General features: G+C 33.4%; 1 protein-coding gene across 1 annotated transcript in view; it reads left to right on the top strand.

The window, feature by feature from the left end:
* The window catches only part of LOC135124414 (atos homolog protein A), a 76,534-nt gene that overhangs the window by 31,904 nt on the left and 21,639 nt on the right, over positions 1–22,991 (top strand). The window contains exon 2 of the mRNA XM_064049462.1: positions 18,547–18,741. Coding sequence (XP_063905532.1) covers positions 18,547–18,741 — 195 coding nt within the window. The remainder of the gene's footprint in view (positions 1–18,546; positions 18,742–22,991) is intronic.

Raw genomic sequence — 22,991 nt, 5'->3', positions numbered from 1 at the left:
TTTATTAGAAGAGTAAGTCAAAAATGAGTCTTATTTTCTCAAATACTAGCCTGGCTCACCCGCCTTTTATTTTCTTAGAGGGTAGGTTATTTAGCAAGTACTACCATAGTGTAAAATTTCATTTTTGGAAAAGTTCTAATTCTGAAAAAATTTAGAGAAATATCCTGACGTGCTGACTCCAAAAATACATATAGCATGCTTATGCTAACGTATATTTTCGGAAAATTCAGTGTGAAATTTGGATTTTTTGAAATTTTTGAAAATTGCGATATTTCAAGGGACGATTCTGGAAAAACGGTTTAAGTTATCCAAGAAACGAAGCCGGAAGTGACTTCTGCAGTCCAAAATCTACATGGAAGTATTTAGTTAAATTTCTAAAATCGTCGAGAATGGGTCGAAATTTGTATAAGGGAGGTAATGCGAATACATAATGGGAAATTTTATTTTTGAAAAAGTCATCTAAAAATCCTGATTTCGACGTGTTGTTTTCAAATATATAGCTTGGTTATCCTCAAGTAATATTTTTTCGAATGTATCTATTATTATCCATTGTTGGTTAAGAATACCTTATTTTTCTTTAATAAAATTAAGGTTTATTTCTTGAAATTTGTTTCTAGCAGTGTATGACATTGTTATTCAATTCTCTTTCAGCTTTTTGGGAAATCCGAACAAATCGCTAATCCGAACACACCTTTCCCCAATTAATTCGAATTATCGAGGTTGTAATGTATATATGTAATTGCTAATATTTATAGTCCACGGTAGATTAAAAAATAAATGTAAAACGAGTTTGTTTCATAGACGAACAAGATTTTTTATTATTAAAATTTTGATGAACAATTTAGCGTGTTTTTGATTATTTTAAAACATTTGTAAGATTCCAGAGCATTCGTTTTTGCAATTTCAAAGTTAAGTTGTAAAATGTTGCTAGACAGTTTTAATTTTTTCCAAAAATCTGGATGTCTAGGTCAAGAACTCAACACGGATTCATAAATCACAAGTATAGATGTATGTTATTCTATAAAATCTAAATCACGTTTATTCGGCAAAATTGTGTAATGAGGTCATTAATTTTCTGCGAGGGGATAAACGCATAAATTTTGTTTAACCTTTTACCATGCATACGATAACCTTAAAACGTTTTCAGGAATTCAGAGCATTCGATTTTGCATTCAGATGCATAAAAAGAACTAATATTTAATAAATTATTAATACGAAGTCAATGAAGAAAAACGTGAAAATTAAAAAACAGTATAAAAAAGCAATAAAATAACCGGGAACATGTTTCATTATTTGAACAGACACAAATGTTATGTTAATTTTTATTCATCACCCTACTATTTGGTTTAAAATATTATCTCAAAAAGTTCTCGTTTCGAATTAAAAATTTTCTGTAATCAAACCAGGAAATTATTATTCTTGTTCACTTTACTCTATCTAAGTGTTTAGGGATTATGGAAATCCGTAGTGAGGAGACGGAGCAGTCTAATACCCCTGGTTACTAGACAACCGACAATACTTAACCATTGAATTAATATCACTAATCTTGTCAGATCTAAATCTGTAAAAGCCAATTTTGAATTTCTCTTTCTGTATATCTTTTCACAATTCACCGCTGTTCCAACCCACTACAAGTGTCCCCTCTGAACCCACCTTAACGACCCGTTCCTCTTTGTGTCCTCGCTGCGTTAACCTGCACGGACCGGCGGCTTCAAAAGCGGCACGAGTTTATAGCGAGCACTAACGACGTCCGGCTCGCTTTTTTCCCCTGCTGATTTGTATTTCAAAAAAAAGCAGGAGAAAAAAGCTCGCGCCGCCTGACCCCAACCCAGGTCAAAGTCGCTGAAATAACAGCAAACAGTGGATTGTCACGAGTGTGTGTATTGATTCCGCTCACACTGGAGCTGCCAAGCGTGCTGCTTTTACTAGGAACTTACATGCATACAAGTGTTTGATAGATCGGACGAGCCGCGCCGTGCCGGTGTGAACGCACCTTTAGGAAGTGGCAGTGCGCAGGTGGCTCGGAGGTGGTGAATCGGCGTTGGCAGAACAAGCTTGCAACAAATTAGGTTTTTCGGAATTTTGATTTAAATGGTAATGTTGTGGTGTTTTCGCGCGGGATTTTGGGTTACCAGACGATGGTTTGTTTTCGTCAATTTTTTTTACACGTTTTACCACTTTCGTTCTAATTTATTTTCGTTCGTCATGTGTTAGTTAGCAATCAGGTGTTAAAAGATAACACATGAAATTGATAAAAACTTCGTATAATTTATGCCTATTGCCAAAAAATGAGGATTTATTCTTCTGCGTGTTACCGTAGTACCAGCTGCACAGTCGTGGTTATTTAATCCTCATTTAAAATCGAACGCAAAAACGCACAATTCGAATTAGCTATTGCATAAGAAAGTACTGCTTTCTGTTGGCCAAGACTTAACCTTTTATCTCCGGTCTGGTTCCACGTGTTTGCGTGTGGCATTTAGATTGTCCCAGGCCAAATGAAAACGCTATCTCGGAGATTAATTTGATAACAATATTCGCAAGAAAGCATTCACGTGTTACTTATACAGGGTGTTGCCAATACAATAATTACCCAGCAGTTGGCATTTGTCAGTGGGTCACCTGTTGAAGTCCAGTCAACCATGAACCATATTCGAAAATTTCGACACAAGTCTGGCACTCGTGCTTTTACGAAACCCAAACCGAGTAACTTTCTTGTCATTAAAAAATCTTAACTTATCTGCTAGAAACCGGCGATCTCTTACATATCCGGAATTATCGCTATTTAGATCAACGCGGAGTGAAAAGTACGCAGCAATTCCGCGTCAATTCAGCTTAATGAGGCACCAAGGAAACGAGAAATGAAATTATTAAATTTAGACAAAGACCATAAAAATAGTCGATAAACGGTTCGATCGTCGCCAATAAAACTGAAATAGTACGTCATCCCTGCCAACTCCTTGCGAAATAACGTCAATTCACCATTTTAATTCGATTCGCTTTTACGCGATCTCGACGTTTGCCAATTTCGGTAATTGCAGTGCGTTCCTTTCACCCGGAGTAACCATCCGAAATAGAAAACTGAAGGTCGTACCGGAAGTTCCAGCTTATCGACTACGTGCGAATCGCAATTAGCTATTATGATATCATCGCAATTAACATATTATTCGTTAAGGCGCAATGATCGATAAATATCGCGTCTCAGACATTTCGTTCGGTTTTTGGCAGCCCGGAACGCTGAACCTCGGAAAGTTCCACCAGCTTTTGAAGTGTTGACCAATTTTTTCCGGTCTTGAGTTTACAGTTACCGGATAATCGAGCTTGTGCAGGACCGGCCGCAGGTTTGGGACCCGAATCGGTCGCTCAACGTTACTACTGCAAATTATCGTGAAACGACCAATTCATTATTTCATGAAGTAGTGACTAGGGCGTAATCTCGAGAACGTAAAACTGTCACTTCGTTGAATTTACTCCACAAAGTAAATTGGACCCATATAAAGTTTTATTGCTTTTGTTAGTCAAGGTAAAGGAACTTTCAAAGTTACATTCTGCGTGTACGAAATTTATTTATATTTTAATCAGTCTTGAACAACTTTAAAAAAAAACGCTAATTAAAAATGGAACACTAAAAGCTCTAAGTGCTCTTTAATTAAAGTGTAAGGTTTATTTAGTTGTATAATAACTTCATTAATTTAACGCGATTAGATAGAATCCAGGGTCACTTCTAAATTCCATAAATTAAAAACAGAATGAAACGATCAAATAAACCTTCTACCACATTTAAGAACCTTAAAGTGTAGAAATATACTTAAAAATTCCTGTACATTCAAAGCATTAATGGCATCCTGAAAAAGTTCGCAGTCATCGAGATCTAAAATCTTTGTAAATAATTTAAACCATCTGCAAATAAAAGGACACCAAGATCAGATAACCAATGTAATCTAAATATACACCAAGCTGTGGTTGTGTCATTTGACATGCAATCGCCTTCTTTATTAACCTCGATTCATAAAAAATGAACGAAGATAAAATATCAACGAAAAGATTAAAAATTATTAAAAATCTGTCCCTTGAATTTATTAACACCAGTGGTAATTTCGTGTGATAGTGAACTTAATAATGACAAGTCTCCTTTGATTATACTATACAGGGTGAGTCACTAAGTGCATTACCACAAAAATAGTGACTGCAAAAATCCTTTCATGCTACTAAAACAACTAGATACGCATATATTTTGGGCATATGTTAGTTTTTTGAATATACAGAGTGTCTCAGTTAAAATTCCTCAGTGTACAATACTTAAAATTTATTTAATTTTAGTTGAAAAAAAAGAGAAAATGAACAAATTAATTACTTTGTTTAGTTGTCATGAAGTGTCACTTATTCAATGTCAAAATTACTTTTTTGGACTGAAAATTTACTTCTGCGTAATTGGCCTTATTTTTGTATAACATTTTTTTAAATAAAAAAACAGTTATTTCAACTCTTAAACCAAAACTTTTATTTAATGTTTAATATTCTATTATATTTTCAAGTTACTTAACAATAAATACAAAAAATTAATTACAAACGACAATGTTTCTTAAGAAAAAAACTCGAAAACCAGCGCTAACTTCTTTTACTAAATTTAATAATAACCTAAAACGAATAAATTTTTGCAATTAGAATCGTTGTTTTTAAATAGAACACCCTATACAGCCTGTTATTGAAAGGTACGTACAAAATAAAATCGGCAATTGGTCTCGAAGTATGGGTGCTAAAAGTTAAAAAAAGTTCAGGTAAAAGCGTTCTCCTTTTAGAGATAAAAATTATTAAAATTTATGTCCAAATTCGTTGTACGCCTCTGATAAAAAGATCATCTTGCGTTTCTATAGCAACATTTATTCTTGACAAAAGTTTTATTGTTATAGTTGCTAGGATTTACTCAAATAAATTAATTTTACCTATTTATCCTTCAGTAGCGTCTAAAAAGATTTGATAAGGGTTAATTTTTCCCTTAAAATTTTGATAAGACAAAATAAGTTTTTCCGACTTCTTAGACTTCGCGAAGAACTGTCCATTTTGTTGTACGTACCTTTCAATAACACCCTGTATATTTTTACATATTCTCATTGCTCTCTTCCTAGGCATTGTAACTGTAAACTACCTTGAAATTCTTGTAGCTGCTAAAATAAAACTGATTTTGGCATATGACACACCCCTTAAGAAAAGAGAGGGTGGGTGGGCGGGGCTAGTAGTTACTAAAATAAGACCTATTTTGGCAAATGACATACACTCTAAGAAAAGAGAGGGTGGGTGGGCGGGTCTAGTATCTGCTAAGATAAGGCTGCGTTTTCTCATGATAATTTAGGTAGATTTCTTAGGATACGTCATTTAAGTCATATTTCGTTTGCCAAAATCAGTCTTATCTTAGCAGTTACTAGCCCCGCCCACCCACCCTCTCTTTTCTTAGAGGGTATGTCATTTGTCAAAATCAGTGTTTTCTTAGCAGGTAATAGCCCCACCCACCCATCCACTCTCTTTGAAAAGAGAGGGTGGGTGGGCGGGGCTAGTGACTGGTAAGATAAGACTGATTGTGGCAAATTACATACCCTCTAAGAAAATAGAGGGCGAGGAGGGGGGCTAGTACTTGTTAACGTAAGACTGATTTTGGTGAATGACATACTCTACTCTTTAAAAAAATAAAGGGTGGGTGGGTGGCGCTAGTATTCGCTAAGATAAGACTGATTGTGGCAAATGATATACGTTTTAAAAAATAGAGGGCGGGTGGGCGGGGCTGGTACTTGATAAGATAAGACTGATTTTGGCATATGACATATTCCCTAAGAAAAGAGAGGGTGGGTGGGTGGGGCTAGTACCTTCTACGATAAAAGTGATTTTGGCAAATGAGATACGCTCTAAGAAAAGAGAGGGCTGGTGGCTGGGGCTAGTACCTGTTAAAATAGGACTCAGAATTTTAATTAAATTATTGTAAGATAGGACACTAGATGCTCCAAAGCACTTGCAAATTCTTTCCAAACAGATATACCTAGAACCTCAAGATTGTTTTAAATTAAAAAAAAAAGACAAGAGTCCCAAAATTAACTCAAAAACAAGTCAGGTTAGAATTTTCTAAAAATAGAACACTAAAGTCGCCCAAAATTGTTTTAAATAATTTTGAAAAAAAATCTCCATGGGCTCCCAAATTATATACAATGGGTACCTAAGAGTCTTCCGAGTTAAAAAAAAAACGCTGCGGCACTTGAGACTTTCAAATTCGTAAAAAATAAAACACTAAAAGCTCAAAAGATTTTTTCAAATTCATCCAGCAATAAAACGCCAGATTTCTTTAAATTTATCCGAAAATAAAACATCAGGGGACCTAAAATTAAATGCGAACATTTTAAGCATAGGGTTTTGGCAAATGGAATTTTATCAAATTACTTATTACAAAAGCAACAACCATATCTTTGTATGTTCTAACTGAAACTGCTATTAAACATGGTCATGGGCCAGAGAAATATTAACAACATTTTTATTACTACTTAGTTATTGTGATAACGAAGGTGTCGTTTTTTGGTTGAACATAGCAAAAGAACCAATTTTAAAATCATTATAACTCCACCAAAATGTGAGAAGGATTTTTTTACTATTTTTCCCAGACTCACCAGCTGATTGTTAAGAGCGTAGCGGAGAGTTAATCCGCCATTTTCCAGACACCCGGTATAGTGTTTATAAAAATCAAAATTTTTGCAATTTCCAATTTATACTGGTATTTCAGTTTTTTCAAATAGAACACCTGATTTTTTAAACTATGGGCTTAGATATACAGGATGTTCTAAAATTAAAAAAATCATCAGACTTCACACCCGTTATCTTATTCGGCAACAATGTTCTTTTTGACATTGCAATATTATTTTTTGCAAGAAATTCAGTAATACTTATTTTTTGTAGTTACGTAGCTAGGTAATCGACGAATCGCTGTGTCAATTTTCATATTTTTGAAACTACTGGGTTGATCGTTGTCAAATTTTACAGGTGAATTCCGTGTATATGTATATATATATATAGTAAAATTTGTCCAATCATCCCCGCCAATAATGTGATGCCGTCACCTCAAAGTTTTGCATGGTAAATGATACTTATAAAATAACATCTTCCTGTACTTGTGGTTTATGATTCCCTCTTAAAAAAATTGGCGGAATATTTGACGCGTGTTTCACATAGCCGATATAACGCAGAGGGCGAGTGGATAAAGCGTGAGGGGGCATTATCCATCACAATTATTGCACATCTGATTTTTAATAATTATTTTAATCGTTCTGAAATTAAAATTAAAATAGCGTCGTAAATACGTCTGTCTGAAGTATTCCGAAAATACTTTGCGCTTAATTATTCTGTCTCAAGATTTTTTAACATTTTCTAAAAGTAAATATTTCATGCTAACTCCTAAAGCACCTCAAGTGATGTGGCATTAAAACTGTCTTCATAAGTTCTTTTAAAATGGAAAAAGCAGTCGGAACAAAGTTTCTAGCGTATGACCCGTATATTTTCGACACAATGGCTTCATGCTCTGTGTCACTCGTTGAAAAGATTGTCTTACATGTGAACTTGGTTTGTCATTTCTTTTCCGTATCATAGCATTTGTGTTGTGTGAAATTTTTAGTAATTCTCTACTCCTTACAAAATGACCTATTAAACACGCGTTTAAATTTATGCCTGTGGTTTTTTCAGTGACCACTGCAATAAAAATTTACATAGATGGAACCCGAGCAGTAGTTTGTGTGGATGTTTTACGGACTTGTGGATACGTTTTCTATTTCTTTATGAACTGAGTCGATTTTTATTTATTTAATTGGTAGAGCAGGTCACTGTTGTGAAAATTTAAAGTTAGTAAATCCCGCCTACATATAATTTTTGTTTGTTTAACGGAAATAAAGAAAACAGAAGCAGGAGCTTAAATTATTTTTGCAAATGTTTGTTCTTGATGTCTTAGTTATAGTAATGGAGTAAACAAAGAGCTAGTAAAACTTTTACAGAGCGGTGATAAAATAATGTGTAAAAATTTTATGAGTAAAAGTTACGACAAAAGGCACAAACACTCCCATGTATAAATTATAAGTTTTATTTTAAACTTATTAAAGTTGGAATTTCAAATTTTCATAACTAAATTTTTAATAGATTTAAACCAAACGTCGACAATTAAATATGCGTGCCATTTTCTTTGAAGGGAGACATTGAAGCAAATAATTTTACGATGGATTTAAATGAAAATAATCGATAGTTCAAGGTTAAAAACATTAAAAACCGCAACATGTGTGTCATATACCGACATAGCCGTTGGTTGTGGGTGTATAAAATAAATTGTCAATAAACATGACTATGAATACTGGATTATTTTTGATTTAAAAGCGATAAAGTGGTGTCAATATGTTCATAGCGCCAATATTTTGCATGGTCGTCTTTTTAAAAGCTATCTACAATGATCTTGCTAAGGTCATGTCATATTTTATTATAGTTAATATAATTACATCCCACTGGGTAGACTTTTAATACTTAGATAATACTTCTTGAAATATTTGATTCTCCATCTCGAGTTGATCACTTGAATGTAAATAATATATAAACTGATAATAAAAAATCAGTAAACATGGTTATTGATTACCTAAATCTCTTATCTCTAGTGTTAAGAAGTTTTGCACAGGATGTTACTCGTTGCTTGAAAGTCAAAATCTGTTTGTCGTTTTACATAAAATGCACATCAAAAATTGTTCGCGAATTTACTATGTGTAATGATGAAGGTCGTTCGGGTTTTTGCAACTTTGAGCACAATAAATTTTTCAATTTGATGATCCGTCTGTCGTTACGCGACTTGATTATATTAACAAAAATAGAATTTTAGAGGATAAGTGAAAGATATCGTGTTAGTATGAAATTCGTTGGTGTTAAAGTCAAAATATATCGTACAGAAAGTTAAAATTAGATTGTTTTGCAGACTGTCAATAGATAGTGATTTTAATATTAAAATTCTCGTAAAAAACACATGGTATCTCAAAGTGAAAAGTGTCATCCTTGAGTGTAAGAAAAGGTTGGTTCTGATTAGTGGATCAAATACATGATTTATCAGTTTATCGCTGTTCAAAAGTGAATATGAATTTATTTGCAAATAACCTATTATTAACTCATTAAAGTGTGTCTAAAGGAAAATTATATGTTTTAATTTCTACTCCTCTTATTTTTTTTTGATATTCATTTTTATATGCCCTAGTAGATTGCTTGAAAACTGCAACCTAAGTTGGAAACAAAAAAATTATGAAAAAAAATTTAGCCTATTTTGGCTTTTTTTTCTTTATACATAGAGATAAAGAGCAACTTTTAAACCAACTTATACTCACAGATTATTTCATTAACATCATATATATATAATAAAAAAAATCGATATGGTGCAAGAAAGTTCTACAATTTATTTTAAAACATGAGGAATACCAAGAACCGTTCAAAATCAAATTACAAGGATCTTCCAAATTGCTTTCAAATTTTTATAAAACAAGATACTTACCACAGATCCCGAAGATTTCATCAAATTCTTTCAAAAATAAAACACCTGGAACCCCCAAAAATGTGTTCTTAAAATTTTTTCCTATGTGTTTAGGTTTCAAATTATTTTTAATTGGAATTGTTTTTTAATTAATTTTCGCAAGTAGTTGAAAAAAGGTCGAAAATTGATATTGAAATTATTTTTTTGGAAATATTGCGTAAAAATGTACATAAAAAAAGTTCTAATTCTAAAATTATAGCGGAAAAAGATTTTGTAACTACTTTGGTTGAAAATCAATTTTCAAAAACCATATTTCAATTGGTAGTTTTGGAAAAATTGTAAAAAATTTTCAAAGAGATGAAAACGAAAATAACCTCTGAAGGTCGGAATTTACACAAAAAGATCTTTACCTAATTTTTGAAGGTAGTCGAAAAAAGGTGATAATTTTATTGAAAAATGAGCTTTTGAAAAAGTTGCATAAAAATGTAAAAAAATTTTGGGATATAGACCTTGGCGTGTTGATTCGAAAATATAGCATGTTTGTGGTCCCGGATCAAGATTTTCGAAATATCCCATTTGAAAACTAATTCTAAAAATTGGTGTGATCGCAAAAAGGTCAAAAAATGTATAGTGGGGAGTTTAAAAAAATTGTATGGTTCTGGAACAAGACTTTGAAATGCTTTTTCGGTTTGACAGCCAAATTTTTGAAAATTCCGAAAATTATATTAATTGGCGGTTCTGAAAAACGGTAGGTTTTTTCGAAGAAATTAAACCTAAAATAATTTCTGGAGGTTGGAATCTACAAAAAAATCTCTTCACCTGTTTTTCAGAAGTGGTCGAAAAATGATTAAAAATTGCTAAGACGGCGAGTACCGAAAAATTAAGCTTCTGGAAATGTTGCATAAGTATCCACAAAAAATTTTGGCTGTTCATTTTGGAAACTGGTAAGAATTTTCGAAGAGATGAAGCCGAAAGTAATCTCTGGATGTCAGAATCTACTAAAAATTGTCGTTATCTTATTTTTGAAAGTGATAGCAAAAGGGTCAAAAATTTTATAGATGGGAGTTCAAAAAATTGAATTTTTTGAAATGTGCCGTTTAAGTCCACAAAAAATTTTGGGATATGGATCTCGAGGCGCCGATCTTGAAAAATATAGCGTGTTTATGGTTTCGGAGCAAGATTTCGAAATACTTATTCGGTTTAAGAGCCAAATTTTTTGAAAATCGTCAAAATTGTCACCCTAGGGATTTTCGGAAAAATGAAGCCTAAAATAAGTTCTGGATGTCAGAATCTAGAAAAGAATTCCTTCAGCTATTTTTCGAAGGTGGTCAAAAATTGCATGAAATATTGAAAAATTAAAATTTTGGAAATGTGGCGTAAAAATCCACAAAAAATTCTGAGATAGAGATCTCAAATTACGGCATTTTTATGGTACCGGATCAAGATTTTCGAAATATTCAGTTAAAAACCAAATTTTTTTAAAATCTTGACAAATGTCATATTGCATATTGGCGATTCTGGACAAACGGTTGGCATTTTCTAAAAAATGAAGCCGAAAATAATTTGAAAACTACAACAAAGATGTTGGAAAAAATTGAAAAACATCATCATCAAATTTTATTACGTAAATCTTTCTTGAAATTTATCGTGACATGAAGCGAAGCGAACTTTTTTCAAATTTTGACAGCACTGATTTAAGAATAATGATCAAAATTTAGAAATTAAGAAAATTAATGGCGTCACACCTAAAAGTTATAAATAAATAAATGTTTGTTAAAAAATATGCTTTGGCTACGTTGTTTACGCTTCATATTTTTATTTTTTAAAAATATTGTTTATACAGGATGTTTCAAAAAATTATTAACAACTTGAGAATTTCCGAGGTAACGTGTTTTTGTTATCTTAGAATGTTTCAAATTTAAAAAGATATAAACCTCGTGAACAATTCTTTGTTAATTTTTATATAATAATGATTGATTTCATATTTTATAAAATGTTGATGTCTTGAGTATTTATACAGACGTGGGTAGCTCTGTTCAATTACATATTTGATAAATTGCTAATAGGCATGCCAAATAACTCAATATAGGTAGGTGTTACAATAAATAACTTGTATAACAAATGCCAATGAATGTGCAATTTGTCCAGTTGTGTTATCTCTTATTTAAATGCGTATTATATATGTATTTATTAAAAAACTAGTTAATGGCGACTTCGATAACCGAACAATACCACCATACACAGTGATAAGTATGGTAATAGCAAGAATTATTTTAATTGACTTTTTTAAATACGATCATAAAAACACCAAAATGTTTAAATAATAAGCAGTAGAGCTCCTAGTGACATGCATATGTATTAGATAACCTTTAAAAGTATTCGCTATACACTTTAGAGAATAATTAAAATTAAATGAACTTCTTGACATAAATTCTAAGTCGCATAAAAATTTGATTTTAAAGTGGTCATTTTCACTGCACCCTAAAATTTTACCCCGAAGCTACACAACTCCCTACCCCCACAAACCCATTGCCTCCGCCCTCCCCTATATCAATAACCCACAAAAGGGCGATTTTATCGCACCTAAAAATGGTAACCACATAATTTACGAAACGGTTATGCAAATCCTCCTCGCTTAAAATCTGAGGCCATTAACACTGCGTACAGGATACAAGTTGAAAGCCCGTGCCATAACGACCTTCGATTATCGAACCCGAAAGGTATAGTAGTTGATGCTCCCATGAACATCGCGAATTACCATTACGCAATCGCCGAAACTGCGTAGGCCACGAATTTTTTCTTTTTCGCGCCGATCACAGCCACCTTGATTTTTACCAAAGAAAGTGTAATGCGCCCGATATCCTTGAGATCGCAGTAGGCGATTTTGCGCATTGCGTTTAAAGACAAAAGGCCGCACGTGCCGTTGCAACCTTGATTTCGACACGGGACGACGCATCAGCTGGTTTACCGATCAGCTGTGCGTGTGGCAACGTGGTATTTATAAACAGGAAGGGCGAGCGACCAATGAGGAGCCGGGGCGCTGTATCGACGTCATGCGGAACTCGAGGGTGGGGATGACAATCAGCTGGGCCCTAGATCCAGCGGCGTAGGTGGCGGGATGGCGGAGGGAAGTGGGTTATCTCGGGTTTGCGGGATTGAAGTACGCTGATCCGTGTATGATAGCATTATATTAAGCAATTTTGTCGACGATTTAAGTGGTGAATATTTTGTTTCTGGATTTTTGAACGTTTGTCTTTGATTGTTGCATTTTCAACTCAAACTTTCTAATTGACGATAATCTGAGAGGACGAAAATTCTATCAAAGACAAACCGTTAAAAATCTAAGACTGTCCTTGATTGTGTTATTTATTGTTTATGAGGTATAAAAGGGACACACCAATGACTCGACTAAAGTGTCGTCACTATATATTTATTATTATTACATTATGACCACGACATACGTCATTCTAACCACAATTTTTTTACACCGCAAAGTGTAGTCATTCGTGTAATTCGATTTATTAGGTCACAGTTAGGTGGAAAAGGACAAAAGAGAACTAGATTCAGTCATAATTTCGTCGTCTTTACTTTATTTGTTTCTTAATTAATAAGATGTTTTGATTAAGAGAACCGAAATTCATGTTTTTTTTTTTTTGGTATCTTCTATATTCTTTAAAATCATATGAACTATCCCAAATGAAACGAATCACCAGGTGGTGGTTTGTACTTATAAAGATAAGACTGATTTTGGCAAGTGATATACCCTTTAAGAAAATAGAGGGCGAGTGGGCGGGGCTTGTACTTGCTAAGATAAGACTGATTTTGGCAAATGGATATATCCCCAAAGAAAATAGAGGGTGGGTGGGCGGGGCTAGTACTTCTTAAGATGAGACTGATTTTGGCAAATGATATACCCTGTAAGAACTATAGAATCTTCTAGAACATCAATTTTTGTAACCGCACACCAGTGAAAAATTTCGGTCTCTGATAACACGGACAATTACAAAAGTTACACATTTTTATAAAGAATTATAACAAATATAACAACAAACATATCTTTTTTGTAAAATATAGTCTTAAATACGATGTATTATTTTTAATTTATGTATGAAAGACACACAACTTTTTTTCCTATAAATAAAATTATGTGAAATTTAATGCAAAATATTCCAAAATAAAAACTACGTACGTACTGTTTCATTATTTATAGTACGTACTACGTACTATAAATATAGTACGTACTACGTACTATAAATAATGAAACAAATCATATTCTGTCAAGGTTAGCCTGATTTTAATTAAATGAAGTGATATTTTTCAAAAATTTTTAAAATAATGTTTTTTTTTCTTTTATTTTCAACTTGTGGAAATGGAATAAAATATTTCGATTTTTACTTCTCAAGCTTAAGCTAAGAAAGTATTGTAATATGGTCCATCGGGTGAATGGCTACTGTCATGTTTTATTGACATTCCATGACTCCAAGAGTCCGAACAGGTCTTCTGTTTCCGTCTGTATGTCTGCCGTCTGTCTAAATTTATATTACACGGATAATCTCCGAAACTACCGGAACGATTGTTGTCAAATTTTACATGCATGTAAGAAAAATCATGTAGATGAAAAAATGCTAACCAAAATTTGTGTGGTCATTCCCAGCAACATTGTAATGACATCTCTAAAATTTTCTTGATCCAAGACCATTTAAATTTGGTAAAATAACATACTTCTGTACTTGTAGTTTATGAATCCACCTCGATTTTGTTTTTTATTACATATCATTATTATTTTTATCATTTAAACCTTCTTATTCTTTAGTTCTTTACTGCGTAGCTACGTAAGCTTAATTAAACGACTTGTATATTTTTTGTGATCAAATCAAGAACAAAGCCAAATTTTTTGGACATTTTGAGAATACAATACTGAATTGACATACGTGTCTTTGCCAAAATGTTCCTCGGAACATTTTCCAGTGGGAAAACTCACTAGAAGTATGGGCTAAACCTTTATACGTGCTTAATCGCCGAACTCTTTTAATGTAGTATAAACATAAACAGCCGAAGGTAAGCATGTATTGATGACATATGTTTTCCTGGTGGTTATTTGCTTTAAATAGATTTCATTTAAACTTTCAACTACTTCGTTAGGCAAACGGTTGCGGAAAGCAAAAATAGGTCTCACGTTTCCGTCTGTCTGTCCTCTCTCTTTTGTGATGATTTTGTTAGACAGATAATCTTCCAAAGGTAAAATGTTAAACGGCTAATCATCCTCACCAACAATTTGAGGACGTCACCTATAAATTTTGCATAGTAAATGCTATTTAAGTTTTATAAAATTCTCCTAGCATATTCCTAAATTTGTACTCTATGAATCCGCCTCGATTATTTTAACTTACAGTGGTTACGATGAAAAAATAAAATTCGCAATCAAATTTTATAATTTTTTGAAGAACCGGTATTAGTTAGTACGTATTTCAGGTACCAGGGAAGATAAATATAATATTAAAGTTTATCACGGAATATACAGAATTAAAACTAATAACTTTTGATTTTCTTGCCGTTTTTAGAGTTTTAATTCCAAATGATTGAAAAATTTAAAGAGTTAAATAATCGTATTTAAAAAAACATTGATGTGTTTTTTTTTTAATTCGATTTTTTCGATCCCACAAAATAAATATCGGCAAGTCAAACATACAAGATAATTTAACTTTTCCATTTGTGGCATATTTATTCGATAAATGTCGGCACTTATAGGTATTGAACAAATATCTGCCATAAATAAATAATACAAAATGTTTCAGCGTTTCCATTTCAAAATTATAGTTCTTATTAGTTTTGGGAGTTAAAAACTATAAAACAGTGTTGTCATATTTTACTTCACGAACGCCACTGTTCGCAGATTTGGCGTACGAGCGCCATCTGTTCGGTCGTGCCATTTTCAGGCCATGTTAAATAATAATGATCACGATTTGTTGTGCTGACCCACGGTTTACAAACATTGCGACGAAGTTGGTCAAAATTTTCTTTAGTAAATACGACAAATTACACATTATCGAGCTCGTTATTATTTAGTGTGCCGATATCGTACAAATAAACTATACAAATGTTAATAAACGATAAGCGATGTTTTGAAAACATTTCTTTCCCTTGTCCTTAGACATCAGATTTTTTATCGTCAACCACAAAGAATAATCTATTCGCTGTATCGATTTCTCTTATCTTTACGAATTTATGCAACCCGATACCCCCATCACTCAACCTACATTTGAAAAATTGATATTTGGATGCGATGATCCCTAATGGAGTGGCGCTTGTTTATTTACCTGCCTTCGTAATTTAATTCCTCTTCTTTGTGTTTTCCACAGATTAAATGTATGACACATGATAACGTGTGCCGGTAATTCCCTGTGTAGCACATTTTATAAAAATAAAGGAAGATTTTCATTCTGCTAACGCTATAATGTTGTTTCTATGTTGGGGTGGATTACTCCAAAGGGATTATGGGAGATTTCCCAAAGGCCTTTTACATAAGGGAGTGCATGTGGCTTACTACATAAATGTATGCATAATTTGTGTGGATTCGCAGTGCTTTTTACCTTTGAGCTTTCAAGCCATAATCAAATGATGTGTTATCTAAATTAAGTACAATTCTCGTGCTTTTTTAATAACCTGCCATGCCTCGAGTGGTTTTATCTGAAGATTAAAATTATATTGTACGGTTTCCAAATAAATGTCAGCCGACTGATATATTTATACTTATTATATAATCTTTGTTTAATTTTAATTTATTTTTTCATTTCGCTGCTGTTTACTCGCTTTCAACGCAGTGTAAATATTTTGTCACAGAAAATACAGACCTTACTGCTATAATCAATCAGCCGTTGAAAATTCTCTCATCGGTGACTTTTTTTCGAATCGATAATGGCCTCGGGTCTCCCATCCAAATTAATTTTTAATGATGTCATGCTTAATATAGGAGGTAAATGACCGTGCAGTGTCCGAAGGGTAATTAAAAAGTGGCGTTACATTAAATAAGCATTGAATGAGTAGAGGCTTTGTTTTAAAATTTAATTATTTTTTTAATTAAGACTTTGTAATCGAAAATATTGTGAACACAATGTTGAATTTTTATAGCGAGGATAGTGAAAATTTAATTTTTTTACTATAGTCCGTATACATAAATAAAGAGTAAGTCGCATTGCTTAAACATAAGCTTTTGAACAAAAATTTGTTTGGTAATGTTTTTTAGATGACATCATAATTTTTTTGTGAAGATTAACCAATAAATTTTAATTAATGTTGTTTGCCAAAATTTCCTGTATCATCTCTGAAATAAACAATAAAAGTAGATAAAACAAAACCTAATATTTTGACGTTTTGACATAACATGTGGTGCACGTTTAAAGTGAAATTTGCTTAACAATATTTTGAAATGACGATTTTTTGGAGGTCATGAATATATAAACCTTGGGAAACATTTTACTAATTATACGGTAATCTCAATGTTTCAGAGATTGTCTGTGTAAACTATTATTATTAATTATTTTCATGATTTAATGTTCAAATTATTTACACTCGTAACAAGAGAGCAACATTTAAAAACGAAAGTGCATTAAAAGGGAAAATAAAGCGCTGAAATGGCGAAATAAAATAAACTCAGACGTAGAGTGAAAAGCGTGGTATAACACATTTACACTAATTAACCTAATTAAGTTCATTTTTACTAAATTAGCGACTTTATTAAAAAATGTTTGAATTGATTAATTTTTTATAACTTGAGTAAAACTTCGCCTGTCTGTCTAAACCAAAATTACTTGAATCGGTAATAAATTTTCGAAGAACGCCAATCAGTAAATATCTACGAATGTTTATTTTAATTAATTCGATTTTTCAAACAACATAATAAAAATTGGGCCAATAACAAAGCATAACGGCAGCGAAAGCCACAAGCAAATATCTCCGTCCGAACAAAAAGAAACTTCGATTAAATGAGGCAGACAGAACAAACAATTTCGACCTTGTTGTCTGAAGTGTCAATTTTTTCTTACAAACTTATAACCCCCCTAGAAGCTCCTTCAGAATCCTGCAAATGACGTTGTAAACAAGCAAATATTTTCAGGCTAAAATAATGTCTCCCCTTCACCCAACACACGAAATAGTTTAAGCTAATGAAACACTTCACGACCCTGAAAACAACCATTTGCAAACAAGCTTGCTAATTTAATACCGGAAAAAACCGAGCCGGTTAATTATCCAGCTGGGATAAAGATGCTTTCAAATTTTCCTAAACGACGGGATCATTAAGACAATCGCAAGATTATGAAGATTACCGTAATAATTGTTACAATAATTAATGCCCCGATTTTTTCAGGAACTTTCTCCAACCTCCTTTCTCCTGGTTTTTCTCTCTTCCGTATCGATTACGTGTTTTTCACGTGCGGAGGGAGATAAGGCCATGTTCCACTAACTTGACGAAAAGTTACACTTTCGCTTAGTAGATTAGTGTTTCAAAATTGTACATGCGCAATTATCCAATTAAAAACGCATTATCGCACTAAAAGAGGCTAGGAATTCGGACTGGTTAAAGAACGCGGCGTGAAATCTCGTTAACATTGTCATCGCTGCTGTTAACAGCGGCGCAAACAGCAGAGTTTAGCCTAAAAAAAGCCAAAATAGACCCCAAAGTAGGTGATAAAAATCTTGTCAGAACAGGTTCTGGAGGCAGTGAACAATCCGCCAAGGCTTTAAGAAAAATTCATTCGCGCTTCTAGCAGCCATAACACGTTTGTTTATCCCCAATTATTTTATTCGCAGCGCTTGAATGGTCGCTTTTGGTGCGTCCGACGATGGGCCAAAATATTTTTTACCGCTGCTATTTCTGGCGGAATGTGATAGAGCGACGATTACGTAAAACGTTAAATTCACGTGTTTTACGCGGCCTTGCGCTTCCTCCAATCTATGTTTTGTTTGTGCTTATGTAGGTTAACATTTTTAAATCCGCTTATCGAGTTTCCACTAATTCGCCATTTTTTTTCCAGATGCATAGCGCGAGTTTTGACACAGAAATCAGCCGGAGGGATGGTGGCGATGTGCTTGTGGCAATCGCGGCCCTTGTGACGGAAGGGCGTATTCCGGGAAAGCTGAGCAGCAAGACGAAGGGCTTCTACGAAGGGCCTCATTGTCCTTTGAATAAAGCGGCGAAGGAGCATAAGTGCGACCTGACGGATCTGCTGGTGAGGATTTATGGATTTTTCCTGCGAGATAAACGTTGAAATGTACAAGAGATGTTCGTCACGGCTGCTTCAAGCGCTTATTTTTTACTTTGGGGGGCTCTAAGTGAGGATAATTGGGATTTATTTTCTTTGTGTTCAGCTACTTTCGGCCAAAAATGGTTTTTTAAAAATGATTTTTATTTCCCGAGCTCCAAGTATGAAAATTAGACAGATGATCTCTGAAACTGTTCCCGCTGACGTTGCATTTAGAGCTGAAAAATGTCATTTATAAACTCCGTTGGGAATAGTTGACAGTAACTTTTGCCGTATTTAAAGGAAGAAGAAAAGTGGACGATATAAGTTGATTATGTACTGCAAAAAATCACCATTTTAGATGTTTTAAGTTTCTTGTTGTCGAAATAAGTCTACACATATTAAGAAAAAAGAGGCAACATGTAGCCCCGCCCACCCACCCTAGCTCAATTGTGATGATTTTTTTTATTCGTCGTGAGCCAAGGGGGCGGAGCTTAACTGTAAAATCCTTATTTCTCTACGAGAAATTTTGCAGTTAAACTCCGCCTCTTTGGCTCACGGCGAACAAAAAAAATCATCACAATTGAGATCGGGCGGGTTGGCGGGCTTAGATTTTGCCTTTTTGTTTTAATATGTGTAGACTTCTTTTCACAACGTGACACTTAAAACATGTTTAAAATGGAAAATTTGTATAAGGAAATATCGATTTTGCAATTAGTCTCCACCCCATAATTGCAAAATCCATATTTCCTTCCAAAAATGTACCATTATGTTTTAAATGTCTTGGTGTGAAAAGATGGCTGTCTATATTAAGAAAAAAAAGCCAAATATAAGCCCCGCCCACCCGCCCTATTTCAATTCTGATATATGTATTTTTTTTCAATCAGCGAGAGCCAAAGGAGCAAAATCCTTATTATTTCTCTAGGAGAAATTACCACCTATATCTGCCCAGATCTAAATAGTAATAAATAATAACTAAATAAATAAATAAATAATTTAATTGCCCAACAGAAACGTGCAATAATAGGGCAATATTAATTAAACGTAATAAAAAACTAATAAGAAAAACAAAATATACCATAAAATGAAATAAAAATAAAACTTTAAACTGTAAACCCTAGCACATAAGTGAGTGTTATAGTAAGGAAGTTTTCATTCGTTGGCAGACCGAGGGGTGGAGCCAAATCGCAAAATCCATATTTTCTTACAAAAATGTACCATCTTAAACGTGTTTTAAGTTTCTATGAATCAAAAAAACAACACAATTAGGATGCGGTGGGTGGGTTTATATTTTGCTTGTTTTTCTTAATATACATAGTATTCTTTGAACAACACGATAATCAAAAACATGTTTTTAATTTCTGGTAAAGAAATAAGTATTTTGCAGTTAAGCTCCGCCCCCTTGGTTCACGGCGAATAAAAAACATCACAATTGAGATAAGGCGGGTGGGAGGGGCTAGATTTTGCATTTTTGTTTTAATATGTGTTGACTTCTTTCCACAACATGAAACTTAAAACATGTTTAAAATGGAAAAGTTGTATAAGTAAATTATTGGGCGGAGCCTAATTGCATACTTCCTTGCAAAATTGTACTATTTTAACTATGTTTTCAATTTCGTGTTGTGATAAGATTGCTATGTATCTTCAGAAAAAAAAACACAAAATATAAGCCCCGCCCACCCACCCTATCTCAATTGTGATGATTTTTTTATTCGTCGTGAGCCAAGGGGGCGGAGCTTAACTGCAAAATCCTTATTTCTCTACGAGAGATTTTGCAGTTAAACTCCGCCTCTTTGGTTCACGGCGAATAAAAAAATCATCACAATTGAGATCGGGCGGGTGGGCGGGCTTAGATTTTGCCTTTTTGTGTTAATATGTGTAGACTTCTTTTCACAACATGAAACTTAAAACATGTTTAAATTGGAAAATTTGTATAAGGAAATATCGATTTTGCAATTAGGCTCCGCCCCATAATTCCAAATTCCTTACTTCCTTGCAAAAATAAACCATTATGTTTTAAATTTCTTGATTTGAAAAACTGGCTATCTATATTAAGAAAAAAAAAACAGCAAAATATAAGCCCCGCCCACCCGCCCTATTTCAATTCTGGTCGTTTTTGTTTCAGTCATCAAGAGCCAAAGGAACAGAATTTAATTGCAAATCCCTTATTTTTTCTCTATAAGCAATTACCGCCCATACATGCCCAAATCTAAATAGTAATGAAGTTGTCATTCGGTGGCAGAACGAGAGGCGGAGCCTAATCGCAAAATACATATTTCTTAACAAAAATTTACCATTTAAACGTGTTTTAAGTTTCTAGGAATAAAAAAAAATCATCACAATTAGGTTGCGGTGGGTGGGTGGGGTTTATATTTTTCCATTTTTTCTTAATATACATAGTATTCTTTGAACAACACGATACTCAAAAACATGATTTTAATTTCTTGTAAAGAAGTAAATATTTTGCAGTTAAGCTCCGCCCCCTTGGTTCACTGCGAATAAAAAAAATCATCACAATTGAGGTAGGGCGGGTGGGCAGGCTTAGATTTTGCGTTGTTGTTTTAATATGTGTAGACTTCTTTTCACAACACGAAACTTAAAATATGTTTAAAATGGAAAATTTGTATAAAGAAACATCGATTTTGCAATTCGGTTCCGCCCAATAATTGCAAAATCCAACCTTCCTTGCAAAAATGTACTATTTTAACTATGTTTTGAATTGTTGTGATAAGATTGCTATGTATATTAAGAAAAAAAAAACAAAATATAAGCCCCGCCCACTCGCCCTATCTAAATTCTGATGAATTTTTCTATTCGTTGTAAGCCGAGGGGACGGAGATTAATTCTAAAATCTTAATTTTTCTACGAGAAATTACCATGTGAAATATGTTCTTAAGCAATCGTGTTATAGAAAGAAAACTAAATGTATTATTTCCGTCTCGATCTCAATCGTGATGAATTTTTCATTCGTTGTCAGACCGAGGGGCGGAGCGTAACTGCAGAATCAATATTTCCCTATACAAATGTACCATTTTAAACATGTTTTAAGTTTCTTGTTGTGAAAAGATGACTACACATGTTGAGAAAAACAAGGAAAAATTTAGCCCCACCCACCCGCCCTGTCTCAATTATGATGATTTTTTTATTCGGCGTGAGCCAAGGGGCCGGAGCTTAATTACAAAATCCTTATTTCTCTACAAGAAATAAAAACATGTTTTTGAGTATCATGTTGTTCAAACAATACTATGTATATTAAGAAAAAAACAAGCCAAAAATTAAGCCCCACCCATATCCATTCTAAGCCCAATTGTGATGAATTTTTGATTCGATACTTTTTTACAAAAATTTACCATCTTAAACATGTTTACCTTTCTTGTTGTGAAAAGAAGAATTAGTTCTGTCAACCAGAAAAATGTCCCCCCTACTTCACGGGATTTTCCTTCAAGTTGGCAGCACTGCACACTGGCGCAATTTGATTGGTTGAAAACCCAACGTCAACGGAAACGTAACAGCGAACAGCAACGTTAGCGGTAATTAAATTGTAGGCCACATTGTTGATTTTACATTTTCCACTATTGACATCTCATAAATAGAAAGAGATAGAACTCTGATTAAATCAGATTAATCTGCGGTGTTCTGAAGCGACGCTATGACGTCATGAAAATTTCATCCTCGGAACGAAATCATTTTCTCTTTTAATTATTCAGCACTTGTTTTAGGATAGTTCCATTAACAAAATTAATTTCCATATAATTGCTTATTGTAGTTTTTTGAGGCAATGTATCAAATTTATTACGTACACCTTGACATAACTAGCGTGACGAGTTCGAGTTAAGAGAAAAAAAATGTTTACAAAAAATAAGTTCCGACCACCAATCATTCCCCAATTGATCCCCTTTTTATTTTTATTTTGAAATGTTTTGAACATCTGCTCCGCCGATAATTAATTTGTAATATCTATCACCAAATTTTTCTCTCTCATCTTTATAGTGTTTACGTAGCCGTTTCTCAATAAATAAACTCCAAACTATTTACTAATTGACCCAGATCATATTTTAAGCGTCCCTTAAAATATATATAATTATGCCACATTTTTAAAAACACGAGCAGTTTTACTGGTAATAAAAGCTATTACGTCGAACACACTTTTGTTTTACTCATTTACATTTAAAATGAGTGTTTTTTTAGTAGTCGACATTCATATTCTTTTTCCTTTTCTCGATGTCAGGTTCAAGTAA

Source organism: Zophobas morio, unplaced genomic scaffold (assembly GCF_036711695.1).
Source record: "Zophobas morio isolate AGI-343-1 ecotype UQ-CSIRO unplaced genomic scaffold, CSIRO_AGI_Zmor_V1 ptg000007l, whole genome shotgun sequence".
NCBI lineage: Eukaryota > Metazoa > Arthropoda > Insecta > Coleoptera > Tenebrionidae > Zophobas > Zophobas morio.
The sequence above is the reverse complement of the archived record's forward strand: the minus strand, read 5'-3'. Positions and strand labels throughout refer to the sequence as shown.